The 15,610-nt window shown below is 43.4% G+C and overlaps 2 protein-coding genes across 3 annotated transcripts in view; one reads left to right on the forward strand and one right to left on the reverse strand.

The window, feature by feature from the left end:
• The window catches only part of Ern1 (endoplasmic reticulum to nucleus signaling 1), a 90,633-nt gene that overhangs the window by 18,037 nt on the left and 56,986 nt on the right, over positions 1-15,610 (forward strand). The window contains exon 2 of the mRNA XM_032912182.1: positions 13,662-13,782. Within this exon, the coding sequence (XP_032768073.1) occupies positions 13,662-13,782 (121 nt within the window). The remainder of the gene's footprint in view (positions 1-13,661; positions 13,783-15,610) is intronic.
• LOC116908790 (40S ribosomal protein S10-like) lies at positions 318-846 on the reverse strand. 2 transcript variants are annotated; one of them, XM_032912184.1, is made up of 2 exons: positions 447-846; positions 326-390 (listed from the first exon to the last, which is right to left on the reverse strand). In XM_032912184.1, the coding sequence occupies exons 1-2, from the start codon at positions 844-846 to the stop codon at positions 326-328; spliced, it is 465 nt and encodes a 154-aa protein (XP_032768075.1). The 2 variants fall into 2 exon arrangements, with proteins under 2 accessions (XP_032768074.1, XP_032768075.1); XM_032912183.1 differs by having other exon boundaries at positions 318-846.

Raw genomic sequence — 15,610 nt, forward strand, 5'->3', positions numbered from 1 at the left:
ATCCTTGGCTGCCACCAATATCCTTGTTAAGTGTTCTCTGTTACATTTATATAACTCTCGCTTTCAAAATGTTTATTTTTTGCTATTTAATTAAGTTAATTTTTGAGATAGAAATCTCAGGTGCATCTCAGGCTGTTCTCAAACTCCACATGTGGTTGAGGATGACCCTGAACCCCTGAACCTTCTGCCTCCCCTTCTCAAGCGCTAGGCCTATGAGAGTGGTTTGGATCCAGACATGGCTCATGCGTTCTAGAGAGGCACCGGACCAACCAAGCCACATCCTCAGCTACCTTGGAATTTTTTTTTTTTTTTTTTTAAAGTTTTTTCAATACATTATAATCTCCGACTTCACTGAGGTGGCCGACCACGTCCATGACCGAAGCCCCCTCTAAACTGGAATTCCGTTGCTGAGCCAGCCCCAGCCTCAGCTTTCTTGTCAGCTCCAGGGGGCACAGCGCTCCTTCTGTAGGTGTCTCTGTCTGCCTCTCTTCTTGTGAATCTTGCAGGCCGCCCACCCTCTGGACCTTTGGGCCGAGGCCTGCTAGTCTCGGGACGGCTGTGGCTCAGGGTGGCGGGCACGATCTCCGGAGGTAGGTGCAGGTAATCCCGGAGATACTGGATGCCCTCATTCGTGAGGTACCAGTAGAAATGTCTCCAAGCAAACTGCTCCTTCACGTAGCCTCGAGACTTGAGAGACTGCATGGCCTTCATGACGTGAAGGTTGGGCACGTTCTTGTCTGCCAGCTCGGGGTGTTTGGCCATGTGGACATCTTTTTTGGCAACCATAACCCCTTCCTTAAAAAGGAGTTCATAGATGGCGATCCGGTTCTTCTTAGGCATCAACATCACGACGGCTGGAAGGGAAGGGGCGTGCATCCACCTTGGACTTCTTAATATTGGTTTTCCTTGTCAACATTTACATATTGCTATTTCTCAGTTTTCAAGAGAGGGAAATAACAACAAGACTTAGAAGGGGGACCCCTGGGAGAATGCGCACTGTGAAGAGAGTGTTCCCTCCTCCGTCCATGCCCTGGACAGCCATTTTCCGGATACTGCTCCTGAAGTGTCTGGAAAGACACTTTTCGAACCTATAGCTTCTTTTTGAGCCTATAGGCTTGCTGTCTCCCTGTGGCTACTCCATTCTGCTTCTGTTTCCTGTGCACCCCTTGATAAGTTAGAGAAGGCTCCATGCCAGCTGGTTCCTCTGGCTTTTCTTTCATTTCTCCATTTCAAAGCCACAGGTCTGTGGATTTGGTTGTTCTAACGCAGTCTTTGAAGCAGTTTTTATACTTACCTGTTTCTGTCTGAGTATCTGAGAAACCCATGTTGATATTAGGGGATCTGATGGCATAATTTGTACGTGGGGTGCCGGGGAGGTATATGTGTCTGTGCTCATCTGTGTGCACACATTTGCCTGTGCATGCATTTGTGGAAGCCAGATGTCAGCATTGAATGTCTTCCTTTATTTTTCTCCAGCTATCTTTTGAAATAGGGTCTTTCACCGAACCTGGAACTCACTGTTTTGGGGAGATTAACTGGACGGTGAGCCCTCAGGATCCCTGTGTCTCTGCCCCATAGTACTGGGGTTTTACGAGTGGATGCTACATCTGGCTTTTACAGAGGTGCTAAGAATCTGAACTCAGATCTTCATGCGTGTGCAGCAAGCACTCTGCCCATCGAACCCTCTCCACAGTGCCCTCTCCACAGTGCCCTACCACCCAGAGACAAGTCTCATGTAGCCTAGGCTTGCCTTTTGCCAAAGCTGGATTTGAATTCCTAGTCCTCCCTCCTTTAGCTTCCTAGTGTTGAGATTACAGCCAGCTAGCAGTAAAACTTTTTTCCACAAGTAATGTCAGTGTTTGATATCTTCCTTTTGTGTAAGCGTCTTACTCCTAGTGAAACAAAGGCATAATCTATTTTGGGAAGCTCATCAGTCTATGGTCGGCTGACATGATGCTTGCCGTTGAGGTAAGTTGTCCATAGGCAGCAGTGTGCATTTGCTCATGTGCAGGGACATTAAGTGACATTGAAAGAGTAACCAGTGAGCAATGGCTGTGTCCTCCTCTCACCAGAGGCCTTTGTAAACAATTAGAACAAGTTGTCCAAGGGGGTTACTGTACAACATGGTGGCTTTACAACAGTTAGTAACAGTAGTGCCTGTTCTTTTTTTTTTTTTTTTTTTTTTTTTTTTTCCCAGAGCTGGGGACCGAACCCAGGGCCTTGCGGTTGCTAGGCAAGCACTCTACCACTGAGCTAAATCCCCAACCCCATTAGTAGTGCCTGTTCTTGAAGAGCATTTTTAATTAAGTGTGCATGTGCGTGCATCTGTGTCTGTGAACATGCCTATGCATGCATTCGGAACTCAGGACTGGATTCTCTCCCTGTATCCCGTGGGTGGGTTCATGGCATTGATCTCAGACAAGTGCCTTTACCTGCTACTGAGTTGTACACTTTTAAGTACATAAATTTTGATGTCATCTAAAACATAATTTTTTTTAAATTAGGAAAAGGTCTGGATTGGATTGGTGTGTGCTATAGGAAATTTTTATGAAGATTAAGGCTATGACTTTTTGTGGTATTACTCCCACACACTTACATGGATAGTAGGATCTCACGAATTTTCATCTAGAACTTTTTTTTTTTAAAGCCCCACCCTAGCTGCTGGAGGGATGGCTTAGTGGGCAAGAGTACTTGGCTGCTCTTCTAGAAGACCCAGGTTCAATCCTCAGTACCTACATGATGGCAATAATCATCTATTGCTACAGTTTCAGGGGCTTCAATGCCATCTTCTGGCCTCCTCAGGCACAAGGCATAGATATGCATGCAGTCAAAACCCCACACACACTTAAAAAAAGCAAAAGATAAAGACTTTACCTTGTCTAACTTGCTGTGCTGTGTGATATATACGTATCTTTAGAGAATCTATAAATTATATCACCGTCTTCTTCAAGACTAACCCTTATATCAAAGCAGAATGCTGATCCTCCTCCATCCCACTAGGGTTCTGAGGAGGGGAGTTTCAGACCTGAAATGATGTAGGCTTATGGCTCAGACAACTAATACTTAAAGTAGTAAAATTATAGCTCAGGAACAGTGGGCAAAAGACCAGATTGGGAGGTAGAGCCTTGAGCCTGCCCTGTGTCTGTGGTTAACTGTCTATGGTGACTCGGGTAAGTCACTTCACCCCTGAGGGCCTTGATTTCTTCCCTGGGCAATGAGAGGGTTGAGAAGGTGATCCTTTGGTCTTTTCATCTCAAAAATTATATATCTCAGGAGCGTAAGCAGCTCTGCTGTTTGGTCTGTGTGGTGTGGATGAATAAATGGATTCAGCTCACTATGCTGCTGTGGACTGAGTTGGGAGAGATGGTAACAAGTCAGTGTATTTCAGACCTGGGAATTCTGCCGGGGTCTGGCCAGGTGTCTGAGCCAGAGTGTTTCATGCTGTTTAACTCTTATCATAGTGCTTGGCAACATCTGGCAAGTGTAGGTGGCAATTATGTCATAATACAGTTGTTTGTAGATAATTTAAATTTAACTGGAACACTTATCCACTTTCTCTTTGACCTCTTCCCTTCCCACTCCCTCTGCCCCAAGGAATCTCTAGGGAAGTGTAAAGATCAAAATTGACAGCTTCAGATTACTATTAGGACTCAGAATGTGCTATGTAATTGAGACTTATTCTCCCTTTGGGGTTTCCACATGAACACTCTAATAATAGGTTAATCGTACATGAGTATCCATATTTAAGAGGAGTTCAGCTTTAAAGAAGTCAGGTTGGTGCATCTCACAAATTTGTAGTCTAATCAGCTCTTTATTAGTCTAGATTGAGATGGTTCTCCATCAAGATAAGTAAACCTGGCCAGTTTCTTAATTGTTACAAAGTCTAAATTGCAGTCATTTCTCTTCAGTGAAAACAGTGGGAAAACAATGGCCACGCCTATACAGTAAGGCTCAGCTGATAAAATCATATCACCTTCGTGTTTTTGTATCTATAAAATGAGTGGTTTGCCCTAGATCTTTAATACTCCTCAGGCACCTTGGGGATTTGATAACATCCTGTCAAAGAACAAGGTAATGTTTTCTGGTCCATGATATATGTGGTAAAGGGTTTCCTGAAGCACTTTTTTTTAACAGAGTATATTTTCTTCTCCAGCATGGCAGAAGGACCACGACGACAAGCAGAACAGCAAATGACTGAACTTAGACTGAGCCTTGGGCCCTACACCTAGTTAATAGGACACAGCCACCTGTTGTGAAAGCAACCACCTTTGTGCTCAGGAATAAAGTGGACTTAGGCAGTGCCTTCTATCAGATCTATCTGGTAAAGCAGAGGGATAGCCTGAACTGAACTGAAGAGTTGTAACTGTCTTGGGTGGTGGTTAATTACACCACACCCTAAAATTGCCACAAATGCTAGTTTAACTCTGTGAGCTGCTTCATTGGAAACCACACAGTATGTTCAGTTAGGCCATGCCCTTTATTACCTCCCCAGTTGAGATACCTGACTCCTATCCAAAGCAGATGCCATTGTTACCTTTACTAAAACTGTCAGGAAATGGAACAGGCAGTGGGCTGGCCGAGGAACTGAATTGAATGGTTGATGGGTTATTGCCAACAGTACAGGCAAACTTGGCGTGACAGAATTTGGAACGATTTAGGATTGTTCCGAAACCCTTAAAACTGGACATACTGAATGAAGCTCATTAAAAGTAGACGTGAGGAAGCTCTTACCGCCACCAGTGTTCTAATTCTGCACTGTTTTTTTGTTGTTGGATCAGATATTTGAATGAGATGGGATTGGAGACAGCATTGGATTAAAATAAATGTTTTAGTATCTGTGTCAACGGCCTTTACCTCAAGGCAGACCTCCTTCTTGAGAATTCAGCCCTTTTTCTTGGACTGTACAAGAGGCTTGGTCCTCTGTGAATCAGATGGGCTTTCTTTGGCATAGAGAGGGCTTTGTGTAATAGATTTGTATTCTTATCAGACACTGATTTCTGTCTCATGCTGTTGTTGTGAATGTGTCATCTTGCCTAGTGGGAATTTTGAAAAGTATTTTATTCATCATAATTATGTGTATATGAGTGATATTTGGGCCTGTGTGTGGAAGTCAGAGGACAGCTTGCAGGGATTGCTTTGCCTGTGTTATGCGGGTGCTGAAGAGCAAGCTCAGGTGTCAGGCTCAGTGTCAGGAGCCTTGTTGAGCCATCTCCCTAGCCCTACTGTTGTGACTTCTTGATGCCCTGTGGTCACTATTGGGCACAGCCTTTTCCATGTGATTCAATGGCACACTGAACCCTGCTGAATACTTTGTAAAGCAGCCAGAATCTCCAGTGTCCGGCTCCGCTTACATTTTTAGCAGGTAACACTGTGCGAGCAGAATTGTAGATGCAAATATTCTTTAAAATATCTTTTAATGCCTATCAGGACACTATGCTGAGGGCTTCTTGCTTGGTTGACATGCTCTATAGGTGTTTTATTTATTGAGTTAATTTATTTGTTTACTTATTAAAGCACTACAGGACTGGAGTCTGTGGTGATATTCTTGAAAATCAGTGAATCTGGGCTGGCAAACACCTTTAATCCCAGCACTTGGAGGCAGAGGCAGGCGGATCTCTGAGTTTGAGGTCCACAGAGTGAGTTTCAGGACAGCCCAGGGCTACACAGAGAAACCCTGTCTGAAGAGGAAAAAATCAGTGTGTCCAGGTTGTAATTCTCTTTTTTTTAATGGAGAAGATTTATTTTGGTATGTGTGTATAAATGCTCACACATATGCATGTGCACCACATGTATGCCTGGCACCTGAAGAGGCCAGAAGAGGGGTTAGGATTCTCTAGAACTGGAGGTTAGAGGGCTTTGTGAGCCACCATTCGGATACTGGACACTTAACCTGAGTCCTCCACAAGAACACAGAAGGGGAAGGGGTATATGTGTGTGTGTGTGTGTGTGTGTGTGTGTGTGTGTGTGTGTGTGTGTGTGTGTGTGTGTGTGTGTGTGTGTGTGTGTGTGTGTGTGTGTGTGTGTGTGTTGGGGAACTTTATAAATGGAACAGCAATTACATTCCTTTTTATGCTTCAGTCTTGTAAGTCAGTTGAGACCCCTGACTCCTATCCAAAGCAGATGCCATTGTTACTTTTACTAAAACTGTCAGGAAATGGAACAGGCAGTGGGCTGGCCGAGGAACTGAATTGAATGGTTGCTGGGTTATTGCCGACAGTACAGGAGTTACAGACAGTGGTGAGCTGCCATGTGGTGCTGAAAATTAAACCTGGGTTCTCTGGAAGAGCAGGCAGTGCTCAACTGCTGAGCCATCTCTCCAGCCCCTATTTTTTTTTTTAAAGACCAGTTGTGCTAATACAGCACGAGTCATCTAAGGAGGAGAGAGTGATCCGGCCTGTTTGTTACTGACCTCTGCTTCCCACCGCAGGCTGACATCTGTGCTGCACAAACATACAAGGTCTTGTCGGCCTGCCCCTGGGAAAATGCCCTGCTTGCTTCTGAGTATTCCTGTTAGAGCTAATAATTATAAACTCTCATTCTTTAGCACATTTTAATTCACTTAAAATTGATTAGTTTTCATTTAGAGACATGCAGATCTAATCGCTGTCAAGAGTCTGTCTGTCCAAACTGGGTAGTAGAACAAAGCACTTTGGGACTTGGTGTGTCTCACTGACCTGCTTCTTCCCTGTCTTACCAGTGACCCTGTACTGTGCACACATTAGTGAACCAAAACGGACTCTGTTTTTTCTAGTTTGTGTAGAGTCTCATGTTCCTTGGTTGGCCGTGAACTTCCTCAGTGACCAAGGTTAACTTCGGCCTCTACTTCCCAGGTGGTGGTTATATAATGGCCATTCACCACTGCCTGGTTTGTATAGTACTATGGATCCAACACAGGGCTTCATGCATGGTAGGCAAGCACCCCACCAGCTAGGCTACATCCTTAGCCAACCAAAAGAAACTATTTTATTTTAAAAAAATTATTTTATTTTATGTATAAGGTTGTTTTGCCTGTATGTATATCTGTGTACCAGTTGTGTGCCTGGTACCCTGAGAAGTCAGAAGAGGAACGCAGATCCTTTGGAACTGAAGGTACAGATGTTTGTGAGCCACCACATGGGTGCTGGGAATTTGGACCTATGTTCTCTGGAAGAGCAGCTAGTGTTCTTAACCACTGAGCATCTCTTCAGCCCCCCAGATGAACTCCTTCAAGCCCTTTGCTTTCTCTTTACCTCTGGAACAAGCTGACTAGTAGAGTTAAGCCCTGATAAGGAGATAAAGAGTCCTTCTACTGCTGAAGGCAGCTTGATTGTTCATGGCCAGTTGTAGGTTCCAGGAAGGGGGGGATGGAGGGAGAGAGAGAATATGAATGTGTGTGTGTGTGTGTGTGTGTGTGTGTGTGTGTGTGTGTGTGTGTGTTGGGGAGATTTATAAATGGAACAGCAATTACATTCCTCTTTATGCTGCAGTCTTGTAAGTGGGACAGTACAATTTGCAGCAAGCATAATTACTTCAAAGGCTGGGAAATTCCAAATGATTTGTGGTCACCTTTTATGAGAGGGGCTGTTTGGACAGAGCCTGATGTCTTTGGGAAACAGTAGGTGTGCGGTTTTATGGTAGGCTGAAATACTTGTCCCTGTTATCTAACCCACCACAGGTTTTCTTATTGGTCACTTTCTAGAGCCATCTCCAAGCTAGGAGTATATGTGTATTTGTTTTAAACATCAATTTCCAGAGAACATAAAGCAGATGTAAGTGTGACCTTTTTCTGTTTTCAGGCCCTCTGGAAACTAGCGTGTTTAGCTATAGAGTCTGTTCCTGTTTTTCCTCTGTTGTAGGGGAAAAGAGTACTAAAGTCTGAAATGGCTAGGCAGAGGCAATGGGCAAGTTCATTATCATGAAGCAGTGTTTTTCAGTGTTCAGGTACAAATAGTTCTTGGCTGTGATCAGTATCACAAAAGGCATCTAGGAGTATATTTAATTCACGTTAATTATAGCAACTATATTTAGAGACAGGTATTTTCCTGTTTAAGAAAATTGCTGAAGGTCTGAGAGAGTAGCTCAGTTGATAGTGTTTCCTTAGTATATATGAAACCCTAGGTTTGATCCTAGTACCACATAAACCAGAGGTGTAGAAGCAGGATTATTATTGGCTATATACAGAGTCCAAAGCCAGCCTGAGCTATGTAAAACTCTATCTCAAAGGGAGGGATAAATTATGCTTGAGGTTTTGAAACACCGCAATACATACTTATGAGTATGATGGGCTACATAGAAAGACCCTGTCTCAGGAATGGGGGGTGGGGAAGGAAGGAGGAGAGAGAGAGGAGGTGGGGTGGGGGTGGGGGGGGAGAACATGAAAGAACTAGAATTAATTATAACAGCTCCCCAGGGGCACCCAAATTGAATCAGTTAAGGGCAAACTTGCCAAGCTTGGCAAGAGTTGTGAGGTTCCTGTGGACATGTAACTGGCCTAGAGCTCAGTAACTAATCCAGCTTCTCTTCAAACCTTGTGTTTTTTGAGATTTTTTTTTAGAAGATTATACTACTTGTGTGATGAGGGGTTTATTTCGGTTCACCAGTCAACCACAGACAATTGCTTTTCCTGTGTTTCCAAGATATTCAAACAAGGTGGGTGGCTTTTGTCTCCACATCAGTAGTAAAAGAGCATTGATGCTCGAGTGCTTTTGTTTTTAAGATTTATTTATTTACATATGAGTGCTCTGTTTTCATGCATGTCAGGAGAGGGCAACAGATTCTGTTACAGATTGTTAAGCCACCATGCGGTTGCGGGGAATTGAACTCAGAACCTCTGGAAGAGATGCCTTGATCTGCTGAGCCTCCTCTGCAGCCCTTGGAGTGTTTTAAATTCTGTTCCTGCGATGAGATACCCGGGGCGTTTTCTGCACTGTGATGTGCTTCAGGGATTACTACAGACTCTCACTCTGACGCTCATGATCTGCTTGGGAGACTTTGCCTCTTTAAGCCTTGTTGCTTTTGGTGACTGCTAATAGTCGAAAGCGGTGGAGTTGCCTGATCTCCTGAAATTCAAAGTGTGCTCCCTGAACTCAGGTGCTTGCATTAGTGTTGCAACTGTAAGCTTCTCTCTCACCTGTAAACTTGTTTCTTTCTTTCTAGTTTATCAAAGCCTCGTTGCAAATTACATGGTCATACTATTAAAAATTTAGAAAATAAAGGAGAAAATAATAGTGCTATAATATTGTAATATTTTCTCTCAGGTTTTTTTGGTTTGTTTTTGTTTTTTGTCTTTTGTTTTATCAAGACAGGGTTTCTCTGTTTTAGCTCTGGCTGTCGTGGAAATCACTGTAGATAAGGCTACTTTCCTCTACTCCCTCCACCTCACCCCTAACCCCCAGTGCTAGGATTAAAGGTGTTTACCACTACTGCCCAGTTTGTATTTGTGTGTGTGTGTGTGTGTGTGTGTGTGTGTGTGTGTGTGTGTATGTGTTTAAATTAAGTTTTGTTTTTTGTTTTTTTCCTATGTACCATATGTGGAAGTCAGAGGACAGCTCACAGGAGCAGCTCTCTCCTTCCACTCTGTGGATACTGTGAATTGAACTCAGGTCATCAGGCTTGGTGGCAAAACCCCTTACCTCCTGTGCCATCTCCTCAGCATTCTGATCTTATTTATTTTTGTTTATGTGTATGAGAGTTTTGCCTGAAGGTATGTGTATATACTGCATGGGTACTTGGTGCCCACAGAGGCCAGAAGAGAACACTATATCCCTTGGGAATGGAGTTACAGAACGTTGTAAGCTGTCACATGGGTTCTGGAAACTGAACCTTGGTCCTCTTCGAGAACAGCATGGGCTCTTACCTGCCAGCCATCTCTTAAGACCCACAGCTCGATGATTTTAAATAGAAGTAGGCAGGGGAGGGTATACACTGGGACAAGTAATAGAAACCTAATTGCAGCAAATGTACACAAATTGGACTTTGTTTTAAGGGCAGAAGTGCCTTGAGCTTAAGGAGAGCCCTTCTTGATGAGGTCCAGGGAACGATGGAAGGCAAGCATTCTCTCTCCGTCTTTGAACAGAGTTTCTCTGCAGACTTCTTTTGTCTTTCTCTCTTTTCCATATGGTTAAAAGCTACAAAACTCTACCAAGTTTCTTATTTTCTACTTTAGCCAGCTGGATTGGGTTCCTGCATGGGTTCCAAGACTGGCTTTACAGAGCGGTCATTCCTGTGATAGCTATTTACTCTGGGCCATGCGGTTTTCTCATGTCAGGGGAAGGCAGATCCACTTGTAACTTGTTACTCTCTGGACCTTGTGAACTAAAATGATTTCAATCATTTCCAAACAGTGACCTTTGGATCCTGAGGTAGGACAGGTACCACCCTTGAGGCTTCTGTGGTTTCTCTTAGTCTTATTTCCGGGTTCCTCAGGTAGAATTAAAAACTGGCTCTTCATCCTCAAACTTGAGGCCATCTGCAGGTAACAGATCACCTGGCAGTAAAGTTGGCTCTTTATCCATATCAAAGCAAGGGCCACACCTCCTGTCCTCCAGGCCAGCACGCCAGGGGATGAGCCAAGTTCTGGCAGCTGCTCCCAACATCACCTCCATTGGGTGCCACCCCTGGATCTCCCCATGAAAAAGGAGTACAGGGCCTGGAGTGCTTGCCCTGCCATCTTAGGCTGCCCTAAAGAGAACTGTCAGGGCCTGTCCTTTATCATTTTTAAGAGAGTGACCATTCTGGAGCCATTCACAAGGAACTGCCCAATCCTTTTGTTTTTAACAGGAAAAGACAGTTATATTCCAAAAAGAGTGCTTATACCAAAATCCAGATGTTGCAGTTTAAGCAAGCATTGTTGACCTGCTTAAATTCAAGACTCTCTTACCTCAAACACACACACACACACACACACACACACACACACACACACACACACACACGAACTAGATAACTTGTAGGATACCCTAGTGAAAAGGAAAAGAAACGTCGATTACAAAAGTGTGGCACAGGCACAGTTGACTGGGGCCCATCTCAACAGGGCTCTCTAGGAGACTATCAACTGTCATATGAGTTGTGACAGCTCCTATGGAAACACTGTGGTAAGGGTGCAGAATCCTAGCAAAGGCAGAGGACGCGCAGCCTCCAGCCAGTATAATCAGAACCACAGTGCACACCAGCGTTTGTGTTCTGTACTTTTTCACTGGCTAATGTATATGAGCAATTTTCTGTATCATAGGGTTCTCTTAAGGTCTGTGTTAATGACATATGTAACATTTGTTGAGCTATGCTTCAGTTTGTTTCAGCTTTTTAAATATTAGGAAATTGAGTCCATTAAAAAATACACATAGCATTACCGTGCCCAGAGATTATTCTGTATCAGGAACTTTTTCTTTAGGGTATAAAAATTGAAACATGTATCTAAAGTATGAGGGACTTATGCTTTCCTACAGGGCCATTTGAGGGAGGAAAAGAGCAAGTGTGTGTGTGTGTGTGTGTGTGTGTGTGTGTGTGTGTGTGTGTGTGTGTGTGTGTGTACATGCACGTGTGTGTGTTAGAGCAAGGGAAAGTGATGTGAGTCAATATGTGCAGGTGCAATGACATACAAGTATGAAAATATTACTTTAAATTTTTAAAAATATTTATTTATGTATATCTGCATTGGCGTTTTGCCTACATGTATGTTTGTGTGAGTGTCAGATCTTGGAGTACAGACAGTTGTGAACTGCCCTGTGGGTGCTGGGAATGGAACCTCAGTCTTGAACAGTCAGTGCTCCTAACCGGGGAGGCATCTCTCTAGCCCCTAAATTAACTCTTTTTAAGAAATCTTATACTCGGGCTGGAGAGATCGCTCAGTGGTTAGGAGCACTGACTGCTCTTCCAAAGGTTCTGAGTTCAAATCCCAGCAACCACATGGTGGCTCATAACCATCGGTAATGGGATCCGATGCCCTCTTCTGGTGTGTCTGAAGACACCTACAGTGTACTTATATATAGTAAGTAAATAAATCTTTAAAAAAAAAAAAAGAAAAAAGAAATCTTATACTCACGCTTCTCTCTGTTACTAGCAATGGATGATAAAGGTAATTTTCACAGTCTTTAGTTGTGAAATTATGTGTATGGGTATGTGCATGTGAACACAGGTACCAATGGAGTGCAAAGATCATAGATTCTTCGGGAGCTGGGGTTGCTAACGGGGGGCTGCCCAGTGTGGGTGCTGGGACCTGAACTTGACTGCTGAGCTGCTCTTTAGACTTTTTATCTCACTTTTACTTCTGGGAACTGAACTTGACTTTACACAACCGCTGTGCCACTGAGCCATGTTCCCAGCCCTAAAATAGTCTGCCTTAGCGTTTTTATCTTGGCTAGAGAAACGGCCCAGTGGTTAAGAGTACTGTCTGCTTTTGCAGAAGACCCTAGTTGGGATCTCAGCACCCAAATTCACATCCGTCTGTTAACTCCAGTTCCATGATTTGATATCTTCTGCTGGTCTCTGCAGATGCCAAACCCCCATGTGGTACACTTACATATATTTAGGCAAAACACTCCTACACATAAAAAGAACTTTTAAAATATATAAATAAAATAAATTTTAAAATCAATCTGTGCGCCCCCCCCCACAAATCCTGGCTATGTAACCCAAGCCATAATAACCCTCTTGCATTCCCCTCTAAAGTGCTGGGACCATAGATAGGCACAAGCCACCACACTTGGCCCTCTAGTCTCATAATTTGTTGCATAGTGTTTCATAATTTATTAAAAGAGCTAGGCTTTAAATTGTATTTTGATTGTGAAGAAAAGTTTGGAGCTAGTCTATTTCCTCAGTCACAGTGACTTCAATTCACATGATTATAAATGACTTTGGAATCTTGACGTTTTTGAAGTGTATTGGCCTTCCAATTTTTTTTTCTTTTTTCTTTTTTTCGGAGCTGGGGATCGAACCCAGGGCCTTGCGCTTGCTAGGCAAGCGCTCTACCGCTGAGCTAAATCCCCAACCCCTGTCCTTCCAATTTTTAAAAAAAGTCTTTGCATAGATGTATGTATACATATACTCACAGTATGGGAGCCCATGGGTTCCAGAAGAGGACATCAGAGCCCCTGGGACTGGGTTAGAAGCTGTTATGAGTGCCTAGCATAGCTGCTGGGAGTTGAGCTGGGGTCCTCTGGAAGAGGAGAATGCTCTTAACTGCTGAGCCATCTCCCTAGCCCAAGAACCTTGATATTTTAGCATATACACTGTTTTATATAATAAAGGCTAATTTCCTATTTTACTTTAAATGTGTTCCTCTAATTATTTGCTTTGGAAAATCTCCTGGCACATGAGAAGTAGTTATTATTTTTTTATTATGGGTTCTTCTGTCATGCCAAGGTTTTATAGAGTAAAAGTGACCCAAGAGAAGGAAGCCAGAGAGCTGACCATCCTGACCCTTCCATCTCAGGGACATCTTGCCCGTGGGCTGTTTCATTTTTTTGTCACGTCGGTTTGTGGGAAGGACCAACACTTATAATAAAGTTGGCTCAGCTCTTGTCTGGAGACGTGCTCTACAATGAGAACATAGGTCCTCCAACCTCGGTTTCTCCATCTGAAAGATGGATGGTCATGTGAAGGATGATTTTGAGGGCAGGAGTTTGTGCTAATACATGCCCAGGGTGAAGGAGGGGATTGACACGAAGGTATCTATCTCATTGCAGAGTTTTGGAAGAGCCAGCACAGTAACACTGCCTGAAACCTTGTTGTTTGTTTCCACCCTGGATGGAAGTTTGCATGCTGTCAGCAAGAGGACAGGCTCCATCAAGTGGACTTTAAAAGAAGGTAATTCGGATTGTCCTTGAGTGACACAGAAACTTAGCTGCTACCAAGTAAACACATTCCAATGGAAAATGGTTATCTGTTGTTTAATAAAATAAGAATGGAGAATGAGGTAAAAAGAGGAAAAGGACTTCTAATCAAAAGAGGGAGAGTCGGGGTTGGGGATTTAGCTCAGTGGTAGAGCGCTTGCCTAGCAAGTACAAGGTCCTGGGTTCGGTCCCCAGCTCTGAAAAAAAAAAAAAAAAAAAAAAAAAAAAAAAAAGAGGGAGAGTCTAAAGCCTGAACTGTTACGACTGCATTGAGTGCAGCAGATGAAGAAACTCTTATCTCTTATGCTTCACTGCTTCTGTCCTGAGTTTCAATAGCTCTAGGCTTTTCTATTAATAGCTCTGGCTGCTTGGGCTTTCTGAAGACCTGCTGCATAAGATTTGTTAAGTTCTAATGATTAGAGTCTTGTAATCATAATTACAAGACGATATCTTCTCAACCATTCAGATTACTCAACTTGCTTTTTACAGAGCCTGAAATAACCAGGGCCTGGAAGATTTGACATCCACCCAACCTAACCACATTAACTGAGTTATTGAAATGAGGCTTGTTTCTCACTTAACTCTTACGCATCCATCTTGCCATCATTCCCTTCTGGTGGTGGGGAGCTCTGCAGCTGGGGGATTCATTGTACCTAATTTCCAAAGTGATCGTCCCATACAAAGCTATGCACTTCCCACATTCAGGGATTTCAGTGTCTCCTGTTATTCTGTCCATTAGTAATTCTTACTTGGTCTTAATTCAGACCTGACTGGTGTGTTCTCTTTCATCATGTCCCCATGGCTTATTATTTTCATCAGCACAGCATTAATTTTCCTTTGTTAAACAGTCTTCCAAGTGGAAAAATATTGTCATATGTCAGGTCACACATCATTCTGTCAGTACTGCAGTAAATCTGCTTCTTATCCATAGCAAAGGCCAGCTCAGGTTCTTGGGGCATCCTGCCCCACCTCTTTGGAACCTGCATGGAGCAGCAAGACCTTTATGGCACCCAAAGAGCCAGCACTGAGGAGTGAGTGACCCAAAGAGCATTCTCAGTGTCCTCTTTGTGTTGTAGGCTCTGAGGACACATATATGGTCTCCCCTTCATGGTTAAGTGTTTAACCTTTAAGTGTTTTATAATGAAAGTAGAAATTTTTTAAATTTCAAAACTGAGAACCAACAAGTCACAAAGGACTGGGAGGAATATTTTAGTCATTGAATTTTAACGTTTCAAGGCAAGACAAGACATCTTTGCCACTCAAGCCTGGCCTTTCCCTGCTCCCTGCACACGGGTCTTTATTTCACAAGTAGCCTTGGTTGTGTCCAGCACAACCGGGGCTTGGCTTGTCTGTTACTTACTCAAATACATAATCAATCTGTCCTTCCCTGTGGACTAGAGATGAAATAGGTTTGTTTTTTTTTTTATTCAATTTAATGTGTATTAATAGAAGAACCTTAGCTTGGGAAAGATACTATATGGGACATTGAAGAAAAAGACCTTGTCCTCAAGGTACCTATAGTTTGATAGGGATCAAAGACAGAGCTTCAATGTAGAACATGGTTCCGTAATAGCTCAAGAAAGGTTCTGGTAATGTGTTGTGAGCCTGTACTCATCTGAGCACAGAATACTGGTGAGTGATGATTTCAGAGGTGAGCTGTGGCTGGGGTGGAGGTGGGTTTTGGGAAAAAAAGGGTTGCACAGTTGGGCTGGTCCATGCGACACTGGACGTAGAGAGTGGGAGAGCCACAGGGTATGTTGAGCCTGATTGATTAAACAGGAAATTGGGAGCTATTAGCATGT

This window comes from Rattus rattus, chromosome 9 (genome assembly GCF_011064425.1).
Source record: "Rattus rattus isolate New Zealand chromosome 9, Rrattus_CSIRO_v1, whole genome shotgun sequence".
Taxonomy (NCBI): Eukaryota; Metazoa; Chordata; class Mammalia; order Rodentia; family Muridae; genus Rattus; species Rattus rattus.

Excerpts from the sequence above, each read along its gene's own strand:
- LOC116908790 (XM_032912183.1), bottom strand. The coding sequence starts at position 846 with ATGTTGATGCCTAAGAAGAACCGGATCGCCATCTATGAACTCCTTTTT.